This window comes from Musca domestica, unplaced genomic scaffold, assembly GCF_030504385.1.
Source record: "Musca domestica strain aabys unplaced genomic scaffold, Musca_domestica.polishedcontigs.V.1.1 138, whole genome shotgun sequence".
Taxonomy (NCBI): Eukaryota; Metazoa; Arthropoda; class Insecta; order Diptera; family Muscidae; genus Musca; species Musca domestica.
The window spans coordinates 852,563-870,284 of record NW_026712189.1 but is presented as its reverse complement, the minus strand read 5'-3'; the positions used below and the strand labels follow the sequence as shown (position 1 = coordinate 870,284).

General features: G+C 36.1%; 1 protein-coding gene across 1 annotated transcript in view; it reads left to right on the top strand.

Annotated features, from left to right (window-relative positions):
• The first annotated feature begins 3,589 nt into the window (after positions 1 to 3,589).
• LOC101897309 (breast cancer anti-estrogen resistance protein 1) overlaps positions 3,590 to 17,722 on the top strand; it is a 175,561-nt gene continuing 161,428 nt past the window's right edge. The window contains exon 1 of the mRNA XM_059118948.1: positions 3,590 to 4,327. Within this exon, the coding sequence (XP_058974931.1) occupies positions 3,683 to 4,327 (645 nt within the window). The 5' untranslated portion in view covers positions 3,590 to 3,682. The remainder of the gene's footprint in view (positions 4,328 to 17,722) is intronic.

The following is a 17,722-nucleotide window of genomic DNA, read 5'->3' as shown; positions in this document are numbered from 1 at the left end:
ACTGTCTGTCTGTCATTGATTCGCAAAAGACAAAGCAACCAACAAACTGTCATTCGAGTGACAATAATGACAAAAACATTGATTCAACTGTGGATGGCGATAAAAATGCGCGGGAACTTTTGCAGAGATTTTTTTTTTTTTTGCAAATAAGTGATTGAAGAAAGAAGAACAGAAGACCGAGAAACAATCGAAAAAAACACCCCCACTTGACATACATGTCGATGGCTATAGAGACGAGTTTGAGGGTAATGTTTAAGGGCACAGTGTTCGGATAAAAAGTTTTTTATACCCTCAGCCATATGGCTAGAGAGGATGTATATCATTTGATACGGCCAAAACGTGCCACATGGAAGTAACGGTTTCAGACCCAAGGTCTCTTTGGACCAAATCCGTTTCAGGACATTTGGGGTCGATCTAGCGATATTCGTCTGTCCGTCCGTCTGTGTGGATGGCGCCATAATTCTCGAAGGGACTATCCAATTCGGTCCAAACATGGTACGTAATATTATTATAAAACTTAGATCGAGTACGGAGATGGGCAATATCCTGGTACTCTTTCCGGTAACACCCCCTCAAAACTTAAAAATTTTCAAAGAAAAAAAAAATATATAGAATCCGATTTCTCTCCAACTTTTCAAATCAACAGTGCTATGTCAGGTGAGAAAATGGACAATATCGGTCCACTCCATCAAGTACCTCCCCGATAAATGGTCAGCATTTTGAATAATTGTAACTCTTATAAAATTTGATGTAAGAGTCCGATTGTCTCCAAATTACTCATAAATATATCGGTTCACTCCTTCTGATACCGCCTCCACAAAGCGTCAAAATTTTGAATATCTGTGAAGCTCAAAAACAATTTCCAAAAAACCCGTTTCAATTCAGATTTCTATCAACGTTAGATCTGTTTAAAGTGGTGGGACCATTCCTTTTGGTATCTCCCCCCCCCCCCCCCCCAAATGGTCAAGGTTTTGAATAACCAAAACGATTATACAATCCAAAATAAGCACCCGGTTCTCTTCATATTTCACACATCCCGTTATTTCTACTAACACAAGACCTGCTGTGAAGATTGGATGATCAAAGGATAACAATTTTCAATACTTTTATCTGTCATAACTTGGGAAACAAGCCTGCGATGCTCTGCAACTGAATGTTTCTCTCAAACAGAAATCTGAGATGAATATGGAATTAATAATTTCGAACCAATTGTATATAAATCTTCGATTTTCTTGTAATTTTGCCAATACCAATATTTTTACCCTACACCACATAGTGATACGGGCATTATGTCTTTGTCAGTCCGTCTGTCCGTACGTCCATCCATGTACTCTTGTATACTCCTGCTAATATAACTCCAAATGACCTATATTTTGTTACATCCCACCGAATTCAGTCTAAAAGCAAGTAAATCAAATTTGGAGAAAATCAGTTCAGATATAGCTATAGCTCCCATATATATGTTTCATCCGATTTGGGGTTTTAAGTCCCTCACATGCTTAGTATGCACTCCAGAAGAATGATATTTGGTACCAAATATCAGATACAGCTCCGAAATATGTGTATCGAATATTGTCAAGATCGGTTTAGATTTGGATGTAGCTCCCATTTATATCTTCATCCGATTTCGGGTTAATTGTGCACCAAATGGCCAATATCAGTCCAAATGACCTGCATTTTGGCATATCCGACCGAATTCAGACTAGAAGCAAGTACATTAATTTCGGAGAAAATCGCTTCAGATATAGCTATAGCTCCCAAACATAGGTTTCATCTGATTTGCTGTTTAAGTCCCTCACATTCGTAATATTCATTCGACAAACATTGATATTTGGTACCAGTTCTCAGATACAGATCAGAAATACCTTTGCCAAATTTGATTAAGATCGGTTCGGATTTGGATATAGGTCCCATATATATCCTCAATCGATTTCGGGTTAATTGTGTACCAAATGGCAAATATAAGTAAAATGACCTGAATTTTGGCATATCAGACCGAATCCAGAGTAGAAGCAAGTACATCGAATTCGAAGAAAATCGTTCAGATATATCTTTAGCTTCCATATATATGTTTCATCCGATGAGTGTTTAAGTCCCTCACATCCGTAATATGAATTCGACAACAATGATATTTAGTACCAGATTTCTTATAAAGCTCGGAAATACCTTTGCCAAATTTTATAGAGAACGGCAAATATTTGGATATATCTCCCATATATATTCTTAATCCGATTTCAGGTTTATTGTGCAAATAATGGCTAATTGGCTAATTTCATATATATATATATATATATATATATATATATATATATATATATATATATATATATATATATATATATATATATATATATATATATATATATATATATATATATATATATATATATATATATATATATATATATATATATATATATATATATATATATATTTTAAATACAATTCAAGTGATATCATACACTCTGTAACTGCTCTAAATCAAAATGTTGATAGATGGAATGATCTACTTGAAATAATTTCTTTTGTTAAGGGATCTCTACTAAATATGCATAGTGGTGCAGGGTATCATATAGTCGACCCGTCCAACTTTTGGCTTTTCTTACAAGTTAACTTGTTTCCTCACTAATGCACAAACTAATTTGCACTTGGATGCCTGGAATTTCTTCTAGGATTTGCCCTTGAAAAATTCACAAATTCTATTACCTTCCCCACAAATGTCACACCGCACCCTTTAAAAAACAGAACACAGGACTTATTTCCTTAAAAACAACGAATCTTCTTGCCTCATCCCAAACACTGTGCACTAATGGTTAAGTCTTTTATCCCTCACCCCTCTCCTACATGCTGAGGCACAACCCTCGTTGTGTTTAACACGTTAAGGGGTTTCAATCAAACAATACTGTGAAATTATTTTTATATGTTTTGCAATTATTTTCAGCTCAGCTTTTTTGTGAGTTTGATTTGTTTCATACAGCGTCAGGCTGCCTGCCATCCTTGACGTCGATGTGTTTAATAGAGTAATGCTGATAATGATGCCAGAGCGATGGTAAACGTTGGGGGATGAGAGCGGCTGACTATGACTACGTCAAATCTATGTAAAATCCAGGGGGCGAACTCTCAGGAATAAAGTGCGCAGTTACAAAATGTACTTCCACCGTGTTGGTTTGTTTTGATTTTGTGTTTTTGTTGGTGTTTTTTGCATTGCGGTCTTTTGCTTTGCGCGTGGTTAAACTAGGCTGATTTTCGTCGAAGAAGTATTGCCATTTGTTGTTGGCGAAGTTAGTATGAAATCCGGTACAGAGCAGATTACAACGACGACGAGGATTTTTTTACGAAGTATCACTCACCGTTGATAAGAAAATTTTGGTAATTTCTAGTGTGTGCGTGTGCGTTGTTTGCGTGGCGACCGGTAAACATATTCGCAAGAGTATTGGAGATATTGTTTACAAGAAAATTAAAAAAAAAAATAAAATGTGAAAAAATATTAAAAAAAAATTAAAAAATGTTATCTATTTAAAACCTTTGGCAATTATTTTCTGCAATTGTTTGCAAAAAATATAAATAAATTTGAAAAAAATAATATTTTACTCAAAATATACCATATTGCCACAAATCTCTTTGAAAACCAAAATTAATAGCTTGTTAAATAGCCAGTGAAGTGAATTTTAGAGTCATATCAATGTCCAATTTAGAAATAAATAAATCACCGGCACAATTGCCGGCAACACCTCAAGTCCACCAACAAGAACAACAACAGCAGCCGCCACAACAACCTCCACAGCAAGAAAATGCAATTATGGCTGTTGGTGGTGGTCAACCATCGAAAACATCAACAGAACAAACAATGACGGCCAGCTCGTTATCGACCACAGACATATTAACCCCATCAACAGCCACCACAACAACAGCAATTGCAACTGCAGTTACCATAGAACAGAAGGAAATTGGCTGCAGCTCAATGCCGGCCATGGATGGTGGTGTACAGGATGAACAACAGCAGCAATCAAATGTGGTGACCGGCCAACCTCAACGCGACGAGTTGAGTATGGACGGAGTCGAAAAACAAGAATTGCATCAAACATCAAAAGAACAACAAACATTGGCTGTGGCGGCAGCATCATCATCCTCATCAACATCAACAAAACATCAATTTTTACCTACAACACCAATAAACATCAATAAATGCCAACCAACATCAACAACATCAAATCTTCAAACCTCGTCCAACTCAAATGTGGGAAATACTGGCGGTGGTGGCTCCGGCTCCTACACAACTTCGTCAAATGCCGCTTCGGCTACACCATCCTTTCGCAGTACTGCGCAGGTACGTATCCCTCGTTTGGCTGGCTGTAACAAAGGAGAAATTCCTAACAAGCTTTTAACTGACTCAACTCTTTGTTATTGCTGCGAGCGTTAGAGCTCTAGACCGACCACTACAGAGGAAAGCATTAAGCTTCGTCTTTGTTTTGTTAACAGAAGTAATGAAGAACCATTATGGGTGGATTAGTGGAGAGCATGGACAGCATATGAGGCATGGAATATTTCAAAATTGAACTTATTGGAATTTAATTTGCGAAACATCTCTGTGGGAGAGTTTCTCAGCAAAAAGTCTCATTGCAAATCTGATTACCACCCCACTACTTAACAAGGGCATGTTGCACAACATAAGTAGATATTTTCTGCGACATGGTCACGTTAAAATAATGAGTTGGTAACGAATACTTTTAAACTGTCCATTAAAGTATGGAGGGTATATTAAGTTTAAAATTCTTGTCCGTTCGTCTATCTGTCCGTCCGTCTGAGAAAATCGCTTTAACTTCCAAACGGTTCATAAATGTGTGTGTTTGGTCTCCAGGAGTTTTGGTATTGAAAATATACCATTTGATACGTCCAAAACGTGCCTCATGGACTCAGGACTCTTGAAGGAGTATCCTATTTGGTCTAAACTTGGTAAATTGAAATATTATTATCAAACTTGGATGGAGTTCGGAGATGGGCAATATTGGACCACCACCAAAGGTCGAAATTTCCAAAAAAAAAAAAAAATACAAGTAAGAAAACATTAAGTTCGGCCGGGCCAAACTTTTAATACCCTCCACCTTAGGGTAAAGGAAACATTAGAAGAAAGGTGGCAAAAACCATAAAAATGCCGAATATCGGGAGGTATCGTTATATGGGGGATATCCCAAATCGTGGACCTACACATGCAATGTTTCGCCAACGGAGCTAGAACCCATAATGACCTACAAATACCAATTTTCAGACAAATACGTGAAAAAAAAATGTGACAAAAATCATCAAATTACCGAATATCGGGAGGTACCGTTATATGGGAGCTATACCAAAACGTGTACCTATAATTACAATGACTCGCCATGAGAACTGGGACCCATTATGATCTATAACTACCAATTTTCGGAGAAATTCGTAAAAAAATGTGTCAAAAATCATCAAAATACCGAATATTGGGAGATACCGTTATATGGGGGCTATACCAAAACGTGGACCTATACATGCAATGTTTTGCCACACTTACAGGGACCTGTAATGACTTACAAATACCAATTTTCGGACAAATCCGCGAAAAAATGTGGCATAAATCATCAAAATACCGAATATCGGGAGGTACCGTTATATGGGGGCTATACCAAAACGTGGACCTATACATGCAATGTTTTGCCACACTTACCTGTTATGACCTACAAATACCAATTTTCAGACAAATCCGTGAAAAAATGTGGCATAAATCATCAAAATACCGAATATCGGGAGGTACCGTTATATGGGGACTATTCATTTTCAATGCCAACCATCCTAGACACAATACCAATTGCTCTGCTAAATTTTTAAATCGACTTAGAATTTTATTTTATTATTGTGAATATACATACTTTATGGGGTCTACGACGAATATTTAAGGATGTTACAAACGGAATGACAAAGTTAATATACCCTCCTTTCCAAGGTGGAAGGTATAAAAATACTGCACAGAAAGAGAGAGTATTATCCGATTTTGGTCCAACTTTCCAAATCCAAATATTTCCATCAGCGCTACGTCTGGTGCGAAAAGTACCTTTCCTATTATAAAATGTGATTAAAGAGTCTAATTGTCTTCAAATTACACACATTTTATAAAGATGTTAGATATCGAACCATTCCTTCTGGTACCTCCCCGCAAAGGATCAAAGTTCTGAAAAACCAACACGATTATAAAATCCGAAATAAGCACCCAGTTCTCTTGATATTTCACACACCCCATTTTATCCCCACAAACACAAGATCTGCTATGAAGATGGGATATATCGGTCGACTACTGCTGGTACCACCCCCAGAAAGGGTCAACATTTTGAATATTAGCTCATAAAACGCGAAAATAACATCCGATTACATTCAGACTTGGTATATCTTAATCAAAACCAGATCTTTTATAAATATGGTAGAGATCGGACAATATATTCTGGTATCTCCACACATAGGGTTCAAGATTTGACTATATCTGGTAACTTACACACTATTTAACATTTTCTAAAAATTATCACATATTTCATATAAAGTGAAGGAAACAGTCGAACAAATCTGAAACTGGCATGTATAGCTCAATAGAACTATGGCCCAATAGACAATATTGGTCCATTCCTTCGGAACCTACTCAAATGAGATGTAACCTCTGTGGACAAATGGCTGAAAGTATAACAAGTTAAAAAGCAGTAAGTTCGGCCGGGCCGAACTTTTAATACCCTCCACCTTTTGCAACTAATTTGGAAATTTTTAAAAAATAAAATCCTTAAAAAAATTCTTTTAAAATTTTAAAAATACCGAATATAGCCGTTATATTGGGGTCTATACGACGTGGACATACATAGGCATTGTTTGTCATAAGCCATTACAATATTCAAATTCGAAACTTGAAATAAACAGTGAATAATGTAGCTAAAATCATCAAAATATCGTATATAAGTAGGTGCCGTTATATCGGAGCTGTGCGAAGACCTGGACCAGAATAGACAATTTTTTGTAACAGGCTGTAGCATCCATTACGAACTTCAAATACCACATCTCAAACAATTTCGGTGGATATTGTACCTAAAATCGTCAAAATACCGAATATAGGGAGGTACTGATATATGGGGCCTATACGAAGACCTGGACCCGCACAGACAATTTTCTGTCACAGACTGTAGTTCCCATAACGAACTTCAAATACCAAATTTGAAACAATTCCCGTGAATAATGTCGCTAAAATCATCAAAATACCGAATATCGGGAGGTACCGTTATATGGGGGCTATATGAAAACGTGGACCTACATGGCCCGTTTACGAACTTAACCTGCCTACTGGAAAAATAAACATGTGTGCAAAATTTTAGCCATCTATCTCAATTCATTCGAAAGATAGCGTGATTACAACAGACAGACAGACAGACAGACAGACGGACAGACAGACGGACATCGCTAAATCGACTTAGAATTTTACGCTGATCAAGAATATATATATTTTGTTGGGTCTGATATGAGTATTTCGAGGTGTTACAAACGGAATGACAAAGTTAATATACCCTCCATAGTATGGTGGAGGGTATAAAAAGAACTTCTTAAAAAAAATAAAAATATTATGGAGCAGAGTCGATCTAGACCATGTTAATTTGTCCGTCAGACCATGTTAATTTGTAATCACACTGCAGGTCCCAATTTTGGCAAGAGCATTAAAAAATTTAGCATGGAGGTGGAGTTAGGACCAAATTGAAGCCTACTTTGAAGATGATGGCAAAATGGACCAAAAACAGAAAAATGTCATAATTTTGCAGTTCTAGAGTCATAATTTGGGGCTAGAGTTTAAGGCTGTGAAGAAGTCTTCCCTTTTGTCAAACGCACCATATCTTTTATATAAACTCGAATCTAAGCCCAGACGAAACGGCTGAAAGTAGAAATGCAGATCGCATTAATTGTCCGATTGAGATGAAATTTTGCAAACAATATTTGTTTGGCCCAAGAACGAACCCTATTGAAATTGGTGATAATCGGATCAGATTTAGATATAGCTTGCATATATCTTCAACCGATTTCGGATTAATTGTGCACCAAATGGCCAATATAAATTCAAATGATCTGAATTTTAGTTAATCCCACCTAATTCAGTCTAGAAGCATATACATCAAATCGTTTCAGATACAGCTACCGCTCCAGATATAGCTATAGCTCCCATATATAAGTTTTATCCGATTTGGTGTTTAAATCCGCCACATTCGTAATATGCACCCCACAGAAATTATGTTTACAGTCAGATACAGTCCAAAATTACCTCTGCCAAATTGAAATTGAAGTCGGTTCAGATTTGTATATAACTCCCATATATATCTTCAACCGATTTCGGGTTAATTGTGCGCCAAATGGCCAATATCTATCAAAAAGTCCTGAATTTTAGTACATCTGGCCGAATTCAGTTTAGAAGCGAGTGCATCAAATTCGGAGAAAATCGGTTCACATATAGCTATAGCTCCCTTATATATGTTTCATCCGATTTCGTGTTTAAGTCCCTCACATTCGTAATATGCAACAATAATATTTGGTACTAGATATCTTATAGATAGAATTTTCCGCAATCTCTGCAATTTACCAACTACTACTAATATGTTTTTTTAGAACATACGTACCTTCACTTTATTTCAAGTCCTGTAGGACTTACTTGTCCTGTCTGCCCTCTGTTATTTACACTATGCACACAAGCACACAAACCTACCCATAACAGTGGACGCAAAATCCAAATAGCCCCAAGTATGAAGATAATTGTAGCAAATGTAAATTCTGCAAATGCCGACCGGCCGGTCGGTCTGTTGGTTCTTCGGCCTCATGGCCGGTTAAATTCGTCTTTAAATTGCCTTTGTTTGCAATTCGTTTTGGTTTGTTTTTACTGCTGCTACAGAGTCTCGGCTCTGTAAAATGTCTATTGTCTGCAATTCTGCACAACGCATGCCATGCCGCCACACAGGAAGGCAAGAGGACGAACTCACATCACGACTACTGTAAACGTTGTACCAGTAATTGTTGTTGGGTTGGATGGTTGGATGGATGGATGATTTTAATGGCATTTTTCCCTTGACTTTGAAACATAAATTCATTTTAAAGCATTCCCTTTAGAAGTTCAACTTGAGTTACTCCAGTCAATCGTAGTGATTGCAGGGTTGGGACTGGAGTATGAGTTATTGGCCATTGAAAATTGAAATGTTGATGGAAAAATGATGTAAATGAAATATCGACCACAATAACACAATAGCAAATGAGAGTAAATTGACAATTTGATATGGGCCATTAACACATAGTTTTTGGGAACCAAAAAAAGGGACGTTTTATTCTGGTGAATAAAAGATAAATTAAGGCAATTATTTTAGAGATTCGAGGGGAGAAAAAAATCATTTGTTATTCTTTGGACAAAGGATCTTTTTATATCCACGATTTTTGATTTTTTTTTTGGTTCTTCAATGTTATCTATATGTAAGAGAGTTGTGAAATAACTGACTGACTTAACTAGAATCTACGCCCAACCGAAAAGGCTGAAGGTAGAACGAACCAGTAAAGAAAGTCCTAAAGTCCGAATGAAGTCCAAATGAATAATATATATGAGAGCTATAGCTATATCTGAACCGATCTTCACCAAATTTGGCATACTACCTTCTAGACTCAATTCGGTCGTATGTGACAAATTCCATCCAATTTGGGCAAATATTAGACGTTTGGTGCACAATAAAAACTAAATCGGACGAAGTTATATATGGGAGCTATATCCAAATCTGAACCGATCTCTATAAAATTTGGCAAAGATATTTCTGAGCTGTATTTGATATATTCCCTTAATATCGTTGTAACGGAGTGCGTATTACGGCTGTGGGTAATAAATACAACAAATCGGATGAAAAATATATATGAGAGCTATAGCTATATCTGAACCGATCTTCACCAAATTTGGCATACTACCTTCTAGACTCAATTCGGTCGTATATGCCAAATTCCATCCCATTTGGGCAAATATTAGACGTTTGGTGCACAATAAATGGTAAATCGGACGAAGTTATATATGGGAGCTATATCCAAATCTGAACCGATCTCGATTAAACTTAGCAAAGGTATTTCTGAACTGCATTTGATATATTTCCCCAAATATTGTTGATACAGAGTGCATATTACGGCTGCGAAGGACAAAAATAAAAAATCGGATGAACAATATATATGGGAGCTATAGCTATATCTGAACCGATTTCGATCAAATTTGGCATACTTATTTTAAGGCCTAATTTGGTTATATGTGCAAAATTCCATACTATTCGGACAAATATTAGACGTTTGGTGCACAATAAAAAGCAAATCGGACGAAGATATATATGGGAGCTATATCTAAATTTTGACCGATTATCTCCTTTATTTCAATAGGGTTCGTCCTTGGGCCAAACAAATGTTGTTTGGAAAATTTCATCTCAATCGGATAATAAATACGACCTGCATTTTGTTCACAAGAATACATGGACAGACGGACGAACGGATGGACAGACGGACTGATAAGCATAAATCAACTCAGAAAATGAATCTATGCAGGAACTATGGGTCTGTCTCGTTTCCTTTTGCCTGTTACAAACAAATGCACAAAGACATAATACCCTGACCACCATGTGGTGTAGGGTATAAAAAAATTTAAATTTTGCAAGAGGGCCAGAAATTCGTACTAAACGGTTACGAAAAGTTCTAAGATGGTACGAAAAGTACTAAAATGTACTAAAAAATTTAATACTTTGTATTAAGCAAGCGGAATGAGGTAGAATTCTGAAATGTGAAATTAGTGTCATTGATGGGGTGTAGGATAGGATACGCTATTTGGAAATTCGAACGTTAAGATTACGAAAAGTTCGAAAACGGTACAGAACTTTTTAAATTGTATCATTTTTTGTGGAGGCAAAAACTTGGCATTTGGTACGAAAATCAAGGTTGGCAGAGTAAGTTTGATGTATGAAGGAGGTTTTGGAAGTTAATACTAAGTGCAAACTGTACTAAATGGTATTAAATATGGTGTAGCTAGGCTTAGGACGAGGCTGGAATTTTAAAATTTTTGTATTGGGGCTCTTGTTGGTGGTAGGCTTGTGACAAATAGTTGGTTTTGGAAATGTGTATAAGCGCACGAAAAGTACTCAATAGTACTACATTAGTCACAATTTGGTATTAGGTGAACATATATTGTTTGAAATCTGAAATTTGGTAGTTGGGTCGCTGTTCATGTGCAGCCTGGACATATGGAAAGGTACTGAATGGTACTCTATTTGGTATTGGGTGAAAGGATATATTTTGAAATTTTATATTTAAATTACTGATAGATTTCGGTTTGGCGGTGGTTTAGAAATGCGCCCTATATTTGTACGAAATGCTCTAAAAAGTACTAAACTTGGTATTAAGTGTAGTAATAGAGCTCAAATCCCGATATTTTATATTGATGTCTCTCTTGGTATCTGGAATTAAGATATTGAAGTGGTTTTGAAAATGTATTCATATATTGGAGGACTTCTGAAAAAAAATAGAAATGGAAGACATCTCAAAAAATTAAAGGAAAAACATCTACCATTGTGTTCCTGGAGAAATTGAACAAAAAATGATGAAAATGTCCATGATTGTGTTCCTGAAAAGCATGGGAAAAATGTCCTTGAAAGGACGCGAGATATACCCTTAGTTACTTTTGAGGATCTTCATAGAATTACTTTTTGAGTCGATTTAAACATGTTAGTCCGTCCATCTGTCCATGTATTTTTGTGAAATGCAGATTGCATTTATTATTCGATTGAGATGAAATTTTCTGAATAATATTTGTTTGGCCCATGGACGAACCCTATTGAAATTGGTGAGAATCGGTTCAAATTTAGATATGGCTCCCATATAAATCTTCAACCGTTCCCGGGTTAATTGTGCACCAAATGGACAATATTAGACCAAATGACCTGAGTTTCGGCACATTCAACCGAATTCAGTCTAGAAGCAAGTGCATCACATTTGGTGAAAATCGGATAAGATATAGCTATAGCTCACATATATATGTTTCATCCGGTGTAGTGTTCTAAGTCCCTTTCATGTGTAATGTGCCCTCCACAACAACGATCTTTGGTACCAGATATCAGATAGATATCAAAAATAATTGCCTAAAATTTCAGATTTGGATATAGCTCCCGTATATATATTTATCAGATTTCAGGTTTATTGTGCACCAAATGGTTCATATCAGCTCAAATGAACTGAATATTGGCACATCCGACAGAATTCATCCCAGAAAAAGGTACCTTAAAATTGGTGAAAATCGGTTCAGATATAGCTCTCAAGTACATGTTTCACCCGATTTAATGCTCAAGTCCATCACATGCGTAACATACACTCGGTTCAGATATAGCTATAGCTCCCATACATATGATTCCTTCGATTTGAGCTTTTAAGATCCTCACATTCGTAATATGAACTCTAATAAATGATATTTATTACCAGATATCAGAAAAAGCCCAGAAATACCACTGCAAAATTTTATGAAGATCGGTTCGGATTTGGATATATCTTCCATATATACCTTTATCCGATCTCAGGTTTATTGTGCACCAAATGGCTAAAATCTGGCCAAATGAAATGAATTGTGGCACTTCCGAACGAATTCGAACTAGAATAAAGTACTTCAAATTTGAAAAAAATCGGTTCAGGCATAGCTATAGCTCCCATATACATGTTTTACCCGATTTGATGCTTAAGTTCCTCACATGCGTAACGTACACTCCATAAGAATGATATTTGATACTGAATTTTATCGAGATCTTTTCAAATTTTTATATACCTTCGATATACATCTTATCAGCCCAAGTTGGATAGATTTTTATACCCTCCACCATACTATGGAGGGTATATTAATTTTGTCATTCCGTTTGTAACTCCTCGAAATACTCATGTCAGACCCAACAAAGTATATATATCCTTGATCAGCGTAAAATTCTAAGACGATTTAGCCATGTCCGTCTGTCTGTCTGTCTGTCTGTGTGTCTGTCTGTCTGTCTGTTTGTCCGTCTGTCTGTCTGTTGTAATCACGCTATCTTTCGAACAAATTGAGATAGAAGGCTAAAATTTTGTACACATGTATATTTTGCCAGTAGGCAGGTTAAGTTCGTAAATGGGCCATGTAGGTCCAAGTTATCATATAGCCCCCATATAACGGTACCTCCCGATATTCGGTATTTTGATGATTTTAGCGACATTATTCACCGAAATTGTTTCAAATTTGGCATTTGAAGTTCTTAAGGGATACTACAGCGTTAGACAGAAAATTATCTGTGCAGGTCCACGTCTACGTATAGCCCCCATATAACGGTACCCCCATATTCGGAATTTTGATGATTTTAGCTACATTTTAAACAGATTTTTTTTCAAGTTTCGCATTTAAATATTGTAATAACTTATGACAAAAGTTGCCTATGCAGGTCCACGTCGTCGTATAAGCATTCGATATTTTTAAGATTTTAACAGAATTTTTAACGGATTTTATTATTATTTTTTTTTTTTGGAAATTGCCAAATTTGTACCAAATGGTGGAGGGTATTAAAAGTTCGGCCAGGCCGAACTTACATCTCTTTTACTTGTTTCATATTCAAACGAATTGTTTCATTTGGTGAAACTCGGTCCGGTCCGGTCTATTGCTCCAATAAATATTTGTTAATGTTATTTGGTACCGTCAAATTTGTTGAAAATCGATTCAGAGTTGGATATAATCTTTGAAAAATAGTTTTATAAAATCCTCGAGGTTCACGAGTTCTTGTAATTTCATACTGCCGTAGTTTTCAAAGCCAGACTTTCATAAAAAATGCACGAGTTGTAGTAGTTTTTAATAAATAATTATTTAAAAAAATAATCCTGAAAGGCTTTTAAAGTATTTTTAAAAAATCCGCAAGATTCAGTATTTTTTTGAAAAATATTAAAAAAAATCTACGAACTCTTGTAATCTTTGAATCATTGAAATCCGCAAGCTTTTATTAAAAATCTTAGATATTTCTTAAATTCAAAACATAATTTTTTCCAAATGAGGTTAACATATTTTGCTTTCTGTGCATTGCTGCGGAAACAAAAAACGGGTTTTCCCTGTGCTATGTGTTGTGCCGCTACTTCATAGGCATTGGGCCATGGTGAGCAGAAAAGAAAACTTGAGCTAACAGAATGCTCCACAGCAGGACGAAGGAAACACAACACACATGCACAGCAAAAGGAAAAAAAGAAACATCCTCCAAAAAGTTGTTCTTCGCGAAATTTCTGTCCGTCTGTGTGTCTTTCTCGTGAGGTTCATTCATCAGAGTGCTCTGATGTGGAATTGATTTGTTGACGCCATTATGATACGAAAGTCAGGAGGGAGACGAACGGCAAGACAGTAGGGTAAAAAAAAAAAAACATAGAAAACAGCAGAGTCCAACAAACTCGCTGGAGCATAACCGAGGATGGGTTTGAAGATGGGCTGACGGATGCCTTGTTGAGAATGGTTGTCATTCTTATCCTCCCCGGATTGTGCCTTCGGCCCAAGAAGTCATTGGATTGTTTTGGGCTTGAATGCGTATCTAAATGTATTTAAAATGTTATCGCCTCCATCCGTGTGCATATCCTTGCTAAGCGTCGTCTGTAAGTTCGTGGTACATTAACTTTGTGGCAGTACAACGACAACAGCAGCAGCAGCAGCGGCTACGGAACACAATTGTTTGACTTCATTTCGTTTCTTTTTTTGTGGATATTTGTTTAAGCCGTTTTTTATTGCAGCCGAGAGATTTATTCTATCGTTTTTTTTTTTGGATTCCCCAAAAATGTCCTTAAAGTCATTGCCTGAGTATTTGTGTTTACTCTCCTCATGGGTGTCTGGAATCCCTGGCAAGTGGAAGGTTCTTTTGTTCGAATCTTAAGGGACTTGAAAAGGGTGCAGATTTACTTACTTATGTACAACCACTACCCTCGTTGAGTTACTTTGGGTGGTTGTGGTGATGGCTCAGCCTGTGTGGGGGTGGTGGTGTTGTTTCCAAGAAAAAAAAATCCTGTCTTGATTTGTTGCGGATATCCTTGAAAATGTTAGAGATTTTTTATACCTTCAGAATTTTATTTGAAATTCCTACTGCATTTAATTTTCATTGTTGTGGAAGCATTTAGTTCTTCTTCTTCTTCTTATTTTCCCTCTCTTTTTCTTTCGAAATACTCGGTACCAAGTGTTCTTCTATTTACTTGGTTTATAAGGCAAATATTACCAGGCGAAATGTTTGCCCTCAATTGAACTTGTGTTAAGGACTACACCACACATCCCTGCTATCATCTTCCCTGCAAAAAATGGGGATGATTTTACGTGTTAGCATTGTGGAGTTTTCTGCTCATTTCCATCTGTTTACGTTGTTGTGTTAGCCCTGAGGGTATTGTATAAATGGAAAACAGCGAGGTAGCTCGCAATGTAGCTATTCAATGGTAGAGATGGTTTCGCAACTTAAACTTTAAACGCTTTAAAACATAAGTCTGATATTCCATCATTACCGGGGCCGTATGAATTTAATTAAAAAATTAGCTTAAACGTAAGCGCTTTGAACGCCTTCTGGGGCGTTAAGGCCTTAGAGGGGATGATTTTTTTTGCATTATGGAAATTAAGTAAAAATATTCCTAAAAGGCATATTGAAAGGTCCAAGAGCATATTTGGCTCTCGATATTATTTTCAAAAAATCCATAAGCTTTTATTGATTTTAAAAAGGATTTTCATATATTTTTAAGACTGAAGTCTTAAAAAATTACAAAAAAAAATAAATAAATAAATAAATAATTTAATAAATTATGAAACTTTATAGAATTTCATAAATTGTTTAAAATTTAAAAAATTTCCAAACAATTTACAAAAATTCTAAATAATTTCGAAAAAAATTGAAAAAGATTCACGGGCTTCTCCATTGTTTCAAAACTAATTTTAAAAGTCAGAGCAATTCCGGAAACTACTATGATCTTTAAATAGTAATTATACCCTACACCACATAGTGGTAAGGGTATTATGTCTTTGTGCATTTGTTTGTAACATGGAGAAGGAAGCGAGATAGACCCATAGTTACTTTTGAGGATCTCCATAGAATCACTTTCTGAGTTGATTTATGCTTGTCAGTCCGTCCGTCCGTTTGTCCATGCATTCTTGTGAACAAAATGCAGGTCGAATTTATTATCCGATTGAGATGGAATTTCCCACACATCATTTGTTTGGCCCAAGGACGAACCCTATTGAAATTGGAGATATTCGGTAAAAATTTAGATATAGCTCCCATATATATGTTCGTCCGATTTGCCTTTTATTGTGCACCAAACGTGTAATAACAGTCCGAATAGTATGAAATTTTGCACATACAACAAAATTAGGCCTAAAAATAAGTATGCCTAATTTGATCGAAATCGGTTCAGATATAGCTATAGCTCCCATATATATTGTTCAACCGATTGGTTATTTTTTTCCTCCGCAGCCGTAATATGCACTCTGTAACAACAAAATTTGGGCAAATATATTAAATGCAGCTCAGAAATAACTTTGCTAAATTTTATCGAGATCGGTTCAGATTTGGATATAGCTCCCATATATAACTTCGTCCGATTTACATTTTATTGTGCACCAAACGTCTAATATTTGCCCAAATGTGATGGAATTTGGCACATACGACCGAATTGAGTCTAGAAGCTAGTATGCTAAATTTGGTGAAGATCGGTTCAGATATAGCTATAGCTACCCAACAAAATTTGGGCAAATATATCAAATGCAGCTCAGAAATAAATTTGCTAAATTTTATCGAGATCGGTTCAGATTTGGATATATCTCCCATATACAACTTCGTCCCATTTACCTTTTATTGTGCACCAAACGTCTAATATTTGCCCAAATGGGATGGAATTTGGCACATACGACCGAATTGAGTCTAGAAGGTAGTATACCAAATTTGGTGAAGATCGGTTCAGATATAGCTATAGCTCCCATATATATTGTTCATCCGATTTGTTGTATTTGTTACCCACAACCGTAATATACACTCCGTAACAACGATATTCAGGGAAATATATCAACTACAGCTCAGAAATACCTTTGCTAAATTTTATCGAGATCGGTTCAGATTTGGATATAGCTCCCATATATAACTTCGTTCGATTTACATTTTATTGTGCACCAAACGTCTAATATTTTCTCAAATGTGATGGAATTTGGCACATACGACCGAATTGAGTCTAGAAGCTAGTATGCTAAATTTGGTGAAGATCGGTTCAGATATAGCTATAGCTCCCATATATATTGTTCATCCGATTTGTTGTATTTATTACCCACAGCCGTAATATACACTCCTTAACAACGATATTCAGGGAAATATATCAAATACAGCTCGGAAATATATTTGCCAAATTTTATCGAGATCGGTTCAGATTTGGATATAGCTCCCATACATATCTGTATCTGTTCAGTCCTTTGAATTTTAACTTTTAATTATAATCATAACGTGTATTATTGAATTCTCCCATAAAAACTTTTAATTGTTATGTGGAGCTCAACTAAATTAGCAAAGTGGTGTAGGGTATCATAAAATCGGCCCAGCCCGACTTTAGGACTTTCTTTACTGGTTTTATACTAGTAAGGAAAGGACAAAAGTCGGGCGGACTATATGATACCCTACACCACTATGCGTATTTAGTA